This window comes from Arachis duranensis, chromosome 4, assembly GCF_000817695.3.
Source record: "Arachis duranensis cultivar V14167 chromosome 4, aradu.V14167.gnm2.J7QH, whole genome shotgun sequence".
Taxonomy (NCBI): domain Eukaryota; kingdom Viridiplantae; phylum Streptophyta; class Magnoliopsida; order Fabales; family Fabaceae; genus Arachis; species Arachis duranensis.
In genome coordinates, this window is record NC_029775.3 from 57,164,800 (window position 1) to 57,175,568 (window position 10,769).

Below are 10,769 nucleotides of genomic sequence, written 5' to 3' on the forward strand. Positions count from 1 at the left end.
ATGTTATATTTTGTAACAAATTTTTTTGATAGGAAAAAAATTGACTCTCACGAAAAATACCTTCAAGATCAAAATTTGTTACCACTTTTGTAACGGTTTCTAGTTTTTTGTATCAAAAAAAATTGTTACAAAATATGCTATTGAATTGTAACAGTTTTATTTTTCGTTACAAAATCTTTTTGTAACGGGACTTACTGCAACTGACCTTTTTTTTGTTACAAAAAATTTTTGTGTCAAAATATGGATGTTTTGTAATAATATTTTTTGTTACAAATGCGCCTTTTTCTTGTAGTTATGACATGTGGCTCCTTTAGGAATTTCCAATGCTAAAAACAAAAGTATTGGAGAAGTTAAATTTGTAAGTAAAATTTGAATAACAAAATTTATTAATGCAATCTTAGATTCCATTAAAACATCCCAATGAAATTGTTATAATTATTTAAATATTGTTAGATTTTAAGTCATTGATGGTCAAGATTTATCAAATAGCTAAGTATTTAATTATTTGTTTATTCTTTTGTATTATAATCATAATCCAGTACTTAATATTTATTTTATGATATGTATTACTCTAAATTGATTTTAATTTGACAAATTGTCATTAATTAGACAACAAAAAAAAATTATGCAGATTAACTTCAACAAATAAAATGATACAAATTAATAAATAAAATGATACTAAAATTAATCAATTTTCCATTTACAATTATGCTCATTTTTATTTTGTCCTTTTTTGATATTTTATTTTTTAAGAACAGAAAGGTGTTGAATAATCCTACTTTAATTAATCAAAGATAGAATTTATTTTTTAACAAATTATATGGATATAACAAACGGGTTTACTTTTTAACATATTAAATGTATACTTCGTAAATTAGCCCTTTAAGAAAATATATTACAAATTTTTTTAAAGGTAAACCACAAAAAATGTACTTGAATAATTTTATCATTGATAAAAATACATTTAAATTTTATTATCAACAAAATTTTTTTAAATAACTAAGAACCGCAACAAAAATTACCAACATTAAATATGTATTCTCAAAACATGTTTTAGAAAATAAATTTTAATACGCTTTTTTATAAACATAACTAAAAAAAGATATTTTTATTCTTAAAATTTTATAATTTTTATGTGTATATTTTTTTTGATGATTTTTTACCAATATCCAAAAATAAATTTAGAAGATAAAATAAAAATAGAGAAAAAAATTTTATCCCATTTTATGTATGTATCTTTTAACGTTATCTAAATATTTTTTATAAAATTTTAAATCAAATGTATAAATAATTCGTCAAATAAATAATATTATTTGGACATTTTTATTGTATTTTTTAATTATTTGAAAATATTTTTTGTTGATATTAAAATTCAAATACATTACAAAATATTCGAATATAATTTCAATATATTTTACCCTTTTTATAAATACATCATACAATAATATAATAAGATAGATTAGATACACAGTCCACGCGATGCACGGGTCCACACTAATTTTAAGATAAAAGTATTGGAAAATTATCCCATATTCCCTTGTACCAGCATGGAATATCATGTTCTTTTGTACTATTCGGTTTTCATTATGGATTTGTCTTGTAGTGAAGAATTTAAAGACAAATTTATCCTTCGAAGCAAAACTGAAATGACCTATTTGTCAATGGTTGAGTTTCTAAATTACTGGCTTGGCTAGCAATGGGGCGTGAGCCACTATTTATTCCATTAAGAATTAAATTTTTATTTCATTCTTAAATACACACCATTAGCAACATATCTTAGCATATTTGGTTTATATTTATTAACAAATCATTCAGTTTTTTAGTAAAAAATTATAAACATATTCAGCAGCTACCTTAATAAAAATTATATTATAAAATAAGCAAATAATATATATCAAAATAAAATTTAATTTTCAAATAATAACATTACAATTAAAAATATTGAACTTTTCTTGCTAATTTTTCTTCAAAATCAACTTTTTTACTTTTAATTTATCTTTTAAAAAATTTAAAAATACAACTTTGATAACATTCTCATTTAAATCTTTTAAAATACTTGTTTGACATCTAATTTTCTAAAACATAAAATTCGAACGAAAAATTTGACCGGATTAATTATTTGACTAGTTCAAATAATAACCCAATTCAAACTAATGACCAAATTTTGGTTCAAATTTAATAACTTTAATTAGGAGTATGTTTGAATTTTATTATAATTTTAGAACAAAAATAATATTTTATTTTTTTATCAAAGAGGAACACACGACTTCTAGATGATTATAAAAAGATTATGCCATTCAAACAAAATTATACGTGATAAATTATGGATTTTTATACGTGTGTGTGGTAGAGGTAAAGAAAGAGCCTTACATTTTTTACAACTTAATACAATCATCATTGACCACAGGAATATTGTTTATATAAAGAGAAGTTTTAATTTTAAAACTAACAAAACATATTTTTTCGATATAAATAAAGTCAAGTGAAACAAATTATAAATCAACATTTCTACTTTAAAAAATCCAATATTTGTAACTATACATTATTTTTGCTTTAATTTTTATTTTTTTTATCTCATAGTCTTCAATCTGTTGCAGGATGAAAAATCAATAAAATCATTTAATATATAAATTTAAGTATTTAATTGTTACCAAATCTTATAACTGAGCAATTATGAATATTGAAAATAATAAATTAAATAAAAAAATAATCATTTTTCAAATTAAATATGCATGGAGTAAAAAGAAACAACAAAAATATAAAGAGAAATATAGGGATGAGTTTTATATTTATTCTTATGTAAAATTTCGATTATGGATTATGAAGTTTTGTTTTTTGTTTTTTATTTTTTTATTATTGAAGATAGGGAGACTTGAACCCGCAATTTTTTATGTGAGTATAAAAAGATTGTCATTTGAGTTATAACTTATTGGTTTAGTTGTGAATTGAGGGTTTTGATTATGGATTATGAAGTTATGTATGAAGTAACATGTTTATGACATATTTAAATACTATAGTCAAAAAAAGAAATCATCACCTGCAATGCAAGTATAAAAACCTTAACCAATGACAACAAAAATTATCGACAATTTTTTTGTTCAATTCATCAAGAATTAAGAAACTATGCATTTTCAGTTCAAAAGAGTAGTTATGAGACTATCAACAATTTTATTACAATTTTATATTTATATATAGATACATATTTGTGTAAACATGTAAATTAAATGGTTGAAAGAAACAAATAAAAAGAAAAGATGAAATATAACCGACAAATAATAATATTTATATTTGTTTATACCTGCACCGCAAGTATGTATCAAATTAAAAAGAAAAAAAAGAAACTAACATTATAATATGAGAAGAAAAAAGAGTTATGAAAAAAAAGTGAGAAGCAAGAAATTATAAAAGAAGAAAGTAAACAAGTAAAAATATAATTTTATATTAAAAAGATAAATAATAAAATGAGTAAAATAAAATAGTTTTTATAATTTAATTTACACCTATTAAAAATAATAACATAAAAATATACAATAAAGTAATAAACTAAATAAAAACAAATGTTAGAGAGAGACTGAAATAAAAAAATAAATCTAACTAGATGACCTAATTTATACCAGTTAAGCTAACTTATAGGCTACTTTTAGTAAACTCCAACACAAATCTAGCTAACTTCCAACTAATTTGGGTAAACAAGGAACTCCAATTTTCACAAACGGCCAAAATGATAGACTGGTTGCATGACTAAGGTGGGCTTCTTTTATATACTGTCTACAGAAGTTATTTTTTTTGAATCTAGACTGTTTACATTTTTCAAAATTATATCTTAAAGGCTTTAAAATTGAGGAACAAAATGTTCCGTGTTCCGTATTTTTTAAATTATATCTTAAAGGCTTAAAATTGAGGAACAAAATGTTCCGTGTTCGTACAACGGAACACGTGAACAGCTTCCAAAAGTATTACCTTTTATCTTTATCATGTATTCATTTTGAACACCGAAAAATTACAATTATAACAAGATAGGCCGCAAAAAATGTTTCTGACAAAATGACGTCGATAGATATATTTTATTTGACAAAATGAATTGAATGTTTATTCAATAGTCAATTTATACAGTAAGCTGTTAACTTCTTTATAAAGTTACTAGTTTAACCCCCTATCCCCATCATTTTTGTCTCCATCTCCAACACCAACACGGCCAACAATCTCATCATCAACAACCACCACTACTAAAACTAGCCATAACATCATCATCATTACCACTAGCAACCCTAACAAGTAATCAACTATAGTAGAAGAAAAAGGAGATAATGTGGAGAAACCTAATAAAATTGTGATTCCAATTTGAGAAAGGGAGAGAGAGATAGAGAAGACGAAATGGATGCTGTAAATGAGAGAAAATGATGAAAATAGAGATGATAAAAGTTAAATTAGTATTTTATAAATAAGTTAATTATTGATTGTATAAATTATCCGTTGACTAAATTTGGTTCAGTTTGTTAAAAGGAATATTCTTTGGACTGTTATTTTGTCAAAAAATAGTTTTTCGGGTTCATTTTGTGAAAATTGTAAAGAGAGAGAGAGAGAGAGAGAGAGAGAGAGAGAGAGAGAGAGAGTGAATATTTGTTTAACCACCACACTCAATTTTGATTTAACAGGAACCCCATTTGAAACACAATAAATATTGGAATCAATGTAAAAATCATGAAATACAAGGATGAAATGAAAGCATTAAACTGTTTATGACTGACTGAATTTACAAAAAGCAAAGTCGATGGAGAGATGAATTGCTCACCAGCAAGACAAATCCCAAATGGGTGATGGTCTTGTCTTTTCTGTTTAGATTGTAAACTTGATTCTCAACTAGGGTTAACTGTTAAAAACCTACGAGGAATGGTTTGTGAATTAAGGGTTAGGAGAAAACAACAGGGTTTTGGATCATTTCTAGCGTAAAGTTTACATTAGAAGTCTTCTCTTCCCCTCCAAAATCTAACTTAAAAACAACTCCTAAGGGACCGAAAGGTATATGAAAAGACATGCAGCCTTGATTAGGAACCATCTTTTAGTACTATTTACCAGATTCTTTTTTCAAAAACATGTTGGGATTGAATAGTGTCTTCCATCAAAGCAATATTCATTCCCAAGATCAGTTAGAATATCACATAACATACTATGTTAGGAAGCATTCCATTTTGATGTCTGTGACATCAAGTTGCAAAATTTCAGCTCTACAACCCAAGATAGATCCGATGCTGCAAAACAACAAATTCCCAATAAAGCAAATGCAAAGATTGATATCAACATATAATATGATAATTAGAGTGATTAGTCATTTGGGTATTAGCGAGTATTAGGGTTTAGGATTTTCAGTTGTCTTTCAAATACAAACATGAATGCAGGGGACTTATTTTACCATTTCCCATCACTGTATCGAGACAGGGGAGACAAGGTTGTGTTAGGATGCAGAGACAAGGACAGACACTAAGATTTTGTTTCCTAGTACACAATTTGTGTATTTTCAGTAGCTCCAATAAGTGGACACTGTAGACACACCTTGCAACTTAGGCTGCATTTGTTTACAAGTACAAAACACTAAGATAGGAATATGGAGATACAAAATCAAATTTGGCAAAAGAGAGATGGAAAGACACAAAAACATCAGTAAGGAACAACTTATTTTGTACTTTGTATCCTTTACAAGAAAGACATAAAAACATTAGTAAAGAACACAACTTATTTTTTATTTTTTTTTTCATAATTACATTTTTTATTGTTATATTTTTCTTCCTAAATTCTTTTTGCAGAAAAAAAGACAGTAAATTGAATTTTCATAATTTATTCTTTCTTATATTTTTAGTTTATCACCAAATAAAATACAAAAACACCGATTTTTGTGTCTCTGTATCCTGTCTTGTTCTCGAACACAGCCTTAGGGACATAAAACCTTTACCCTGTGGCGCCTTCCAGATGGCTGGCACCACTGGCAGTGGTTCAGCCATGGTAATCATGTCCACGTAAAATAATTTACCACTACTAAATTTGTATGTCTCTGTCCCACACTTTTGCCACCATACACTACACAAGGTGAAGAAGGTTTTGTCATACCTGGGATGGGTGCGTCCAAGATCGCCATGAACAAATTCCTTGATGTAGGTCCCAGCCTGCACAATCATGTTCCATCTCTTATTCTTGTGAGGTTGATTATGTTAAACCCATAACTTATTCTAATATAAAATTAACTAAGTGATTGAGAAATTTGTACTGTAAGAGAGAACATAAATAAAACAATACCTGAGTACATAGATGCAAAAGAAAATATTGGGAACTTCCAGCAACTGTCTCGATTTTCATCCTAAAGATTTCAAGAACAAAATGTCAGATTCTAGCAAGGATCCTAGAAGGTGAACATGTCAAACAATTGTAAATTTAAGAACTATAAGCAGGCGATACCAATGAATAATCTTTTCACGCTCTAGAGGACTGCGACGATGAAGCACCCTTATTGGGGTCCTCTGCACAACTTTCTGAACAAACAATATTTTGCAGTTTCAAAGTTATGGATTAATCTTTCTTAGGAAAATTAAAAAAATACAGAATTCCAGGTAAGATTGACTTATGTGATTAAGGAAAACAGTATCAAATTGACTAGTGATGGCAACTGGGGTTCTTTTTATTAAAACTGCATTTTATTTTAGCTTATATAGCATTAAATCCTTCCTTGAATAAGCAATGGCATATCAATATGAGCATTTCACAGGTATTGTCATTGCAACCAATACATGTTGCATAATAGCACATCTTTGAACACCATTTATGTAGATCTTTTCTTACATACCAAATCTTTTAGTGAAGATACTTGTTGAAAATCTTCATCCTTCAGAGGACGAGAAGTCCACACTAAAGCAGCATATTGCTTCTACAAAATTTTAAGAACATACGATTGAGTAAACTATGGAAGGCCCAGATAAAAAATGAGGATGGAGCACAGTTGTAAATTATGAACTATGAAATGAAACTATCCAACTAAGAAGGAAAATGTAAGACCTGCTTCTCTGCTTCACCTTCTCGCATAAGGTTCCAGCCATCACTGCCAACAAGTTTCAGATTTTTCACCCTCACCTACATGATCATACAATACTTTAAATTTACTCATGACAAAATAAATGAATACCACATATAAGTTGCCAAAATCAACTACATTACCAATTTATTTTCCACTTCATTAATCATTTTCTCTATGTTGTTTGCACACTGTTCAGTTGGGACAAGCCGTGTGTTTTGCACCTCAAGAATAAATGGCCTACCAGGACCCAACATTCGGACCTAGAAGAATAATTCTATATCAGATCGGTTCAGTGACAAATAAACATTAGAAAAAGATAATGGAAATCTTCACTACATCAATATCCTCTCTTCCAGCAGCATGAAACTTATAGTTATCACCACGGCATGCTTGAAGGACCTTTGTACCAATTATTTCCTATAACGATAAAACACACGTTATAGCCAGCTTCCAAAATCAAAATAAACAAATGGATACTGTGATAACTTGCCGATGTAGACAATACCTCAACTGATGCTTCCCCCATTCTTTCATCATCAATGATCCAGCGTGTTTGACTCACATTCCGTGAATACTACCACAAAATTAACAGAATTATTAAAGGTGGCATCAGCTAAGCTTAAATAAGTCAATCATCACTTTGCAAATTATAGATATATACACTCATATCTAGACAAAATAAAGGAAAATGGAGGATATATTGTCCTATCAGACATTCACAATTTTCAATTTATTTTAGCTTATAGATTTCAAAGTACTGTAAGCAAACCTGCAATTCACATCAAGTACCAAAGGGAAACATGCACATCTGATAATGTTAAACTATATAGCAATTAGCAACTTTTAGTTGAAATCTTAAAGAAATGTGAGGCTTATCATATTTCAGAAGTTAGAACAAAATCAGATAGACACATCCTTGCTAACACCAAAAGGGATATTCTTTCATGCATTTTCCCCCACTTTTTGGATAAGAGTATCATTATGACAGCGGAAAGAATGATACAAGGCAGCGAAAGAAAATAAGACATCCCAAGAAAATTAAAAAAAAAAAATAGTGAAGCATAGTTTTCCAAATTCATTACCTTCAGGTATCTCCCACCAAAATAGAATGGTGTCCTGGAGCAATTGTAACTAAAATGGCAAGGTTCACTTGCCTAAATAGCAAGAAAGGAAACCAAATTAGCCAACAGAATCATATACAAACTAAGCAGAAAAAATATGCAGAAACTGACTGCGTTAGACCTTTGTGGGCCTATCATACAAATCATCAAGGATTTATGATACAGATGAATTAGATATAAAACATTCCAAAAAAATGAAAACATTATCAAAAAAAGGAATTTAAATTCTTTAGTCATCTATTCATAAAGAAAAAAAGAAAGAAGAATTACACTTTTCAGAAATAACTTGGAGCTGTCAAAGGATTCAATTTCTACTGTACTGCTAAGAGGCCTCTGTCCAATCAAATCGGATTCACCTATCAAACCAAAATTCAAATCAAATGGTCAATGGAAGAAGCTGTGAAAGTGAAATCATCGGAAGTGCCTATGCCTATCAAACCTACAGACATTCTTGATATATCTTATATATATAGACTTGGTGTAGAAAATGAATTAGAAGGAAACAACAAAGACATGCCTGTTTTTCTTCTCTTGCAACTCCCATCATTTTCAGAACATTTGGCAACACCTTCCAATGCTTTGGTGTGAGTGTATGTTAAACGAATCCGGAAAGGGCACAAACTTGATTTACAACCCTACAAGGCAAGACATGATTTCCATAAAGAATATGTGAAATACACATCAACTGTGAGATAAAGCATCATCTATTGTGTTACAGATGATTAGAAGGGGAAACTATAAAGATATTGGTGTAAAAGATGCATAATCAAAGCCTGCAACTAATGTCTATGAAACAGATATGGCCAGAAAATGTTCTCACCAATAGATTTTCAAGAGGATTTATTAGAGAAAACTTCAAAGCATCCTTTATAGAGATACATCCAGTGTGTAGCTTTTCTTGAAACCAAGGTTCAGATCCATATTTCTTTTGCATATATGACCTACAAGAATTTAACAAGAGAGACATTCTAATCAGTGCTAGAAAAAGTGGAATCAAGAAGTTTACTCTAACCAAAAAAAGAGTGGCACCAAAAAGGATTACTAATACAGTGATCATGAACATCGGAAAACACAAATGTAAGGTAGTAATATCAGAGTGAATAGACTGTTGTTCCTCAATGTAACTATTGGAAGCAGAGTAGGGTAAACAGTAAAAAGAATCTTGTGAGTTGTGACCTAACTACAAAGGCACGCAGCTGATTTTACAATAGAGAAATGCCCAAATAAATGTTCAAAATAAACATGAGATTGTTCAATGTTACAATCATGAATACAAAATCCTGCAAATAAATACCGAATTTGAAGAATGTCCTTATAAATTACAAAAAATAAATAAATAAATCTTACCAAATAGAGGTTTCATTTGCCAAACAATTGTTCAAAACTTCAAAATAAACATGAGATAGTGCAATTTCAATATAGCAACCCTGAATGCGAACTAATGTAAATAACTGCCAAAAACAAAGAACGCCATATCAACACAAAAAGAAAAAAAAATTCTCACCAAACAGAGGTTTCGTTTTGAAGGATAAGAGGAGGAATGGAAACTTCAAGTGAGAAGGTATCGAACTGGTATCTCTCTTGCTTAACCATGTCAGCAATGAGGAGTGCCACGTCATAAGCAGTATCCTTCTGCAACACTCTTTTCTCTCTGTCATCGTAAAACCTGAACTGCAGAATCCCTAAGCAAATGTTGCAGAGTTTAGCTTCGTTGGAAGTGGTTGAGTCTAGAGGGTTTTCGGAACCGTTATCAACTGAGGCACAGATTGGGCCTTTGATACCAAAGAGACGAAGGACGCAGCGGACACATACCTGTATATGTGTGTGTATGAGAAGCGTTTGAAATGAGTAAATAGAGCATAACTAAGAAGGAGAAGAAGAATAACTCACGCCGAGGGAGAACAAGTGGTTGAGGGCGTTGGAAGGTAGAGCGTGGAGCACTTGTTCCAAATCGAAGGACGACAACGACGAGGGAATGAAGGCATTCGAAACTTTTTCTTCCTCCTGCTCCATCGTTAAGTCCAAATCTTTCTCTCTAGCATAGAAGAAAACGGTTTATTATTTCTTTTTTTTTTTTTGGGACTTCGGTTTATTATTTCTGAGCTACTAACCATTTTCAACAATTTTATTAAGACAGGTAGAAAGAAACATTTCAAAAGCTGGTCACGGCTTTCTTAGCCAAGTTCATTTCTCCTTAAAAGTTGAGTAAGTTTAGAGTGGATGTTCAAACCTTTAGGCAGAAAGAAGGTGAATCCCTCTATGAAGCTTGGGAGAGATACAAGCAACTCACCAAAAAGCGTCATTCTGACATGCTTTCAAAATGGACCATCCTAGATATGTTCTATGATGGTCTGTCTGAATTGTCTAAGATGTCATTAGACCATTCTGCAGGTGAATCTATTCACTTAAAGAAAACGCCTGCAAAAGCTCAGGAACTCATTGAAATGGTTGTAAATAACCAGTTCATGTGAAAGGAATCCTGTGAGTAATGGGACGCCTCAAAGGAAAGGAGTTCTTGAAATTGATGCTCTGAATACCATATTGGCCCAGAACGAAATGTTGACTCAACAAATCAATATGATTTCTCA

The 10,769-nt window shown here is 30.0% G+C and overlaps 1 protein-coding gene and 1 non-coding gene across 2 annotated transcripts; both read right to left on the reverse strand.

Moving 5' to 3' along the window:
• Positions 1 to 4,655: 4,655 nt before the first annotated feature.
• On the reverse strand, positions 4,656 to 10,262 carry LOC107484502 (uncharacterized). Its single transcript, XM_016105064.3, has 15 exons — positions 10,072 to 10,262; positions 9,686 to 9,993; positions 9,002 to 9,122; positions 8,699 to 8,816; positions 8,452 to 8,537; positions 8,143 to 8,214; positions 7,566 to 7,634; positions 7,397 to 7,477; positions 7,201 to 7,320; positions 7,042 to 7,116; positions 6,833 to 6,913; positions 6,448 to 6,521; positions 6,289 to 6,349; positions 6,103 to 6,158; positions 4,656 to 5,249 (listed from the first exon to the last, which is right to left on the reverse strand). Exons 1-15 carry the CDS (start codon positions 10,192 to 10,194, stop codon positions 5,168 to 5,170), a joined length of 1,527 nt encoding a protein of 508 aa, XP_015960550.1. The 5' UTR covers positions 10,195 to 10,262; the 3' UTR covers positions 4,656 to 5,167.
• A 126-nt stretch (positions 10,263 to 10,388) lies between these two features.
• LOC127746830 (small nucleolar RNA R71) lies at positions 10,389 to 10,492 on the reverse strand. The gene has a single exon (XR_008008642.1). It is a non-coding gene; the product is annotated as a small nucleolar RNA R71 (small nucleolar RNA).
• Positions 10,493 to 10,769: the final 277 nt, after the last annotated feature.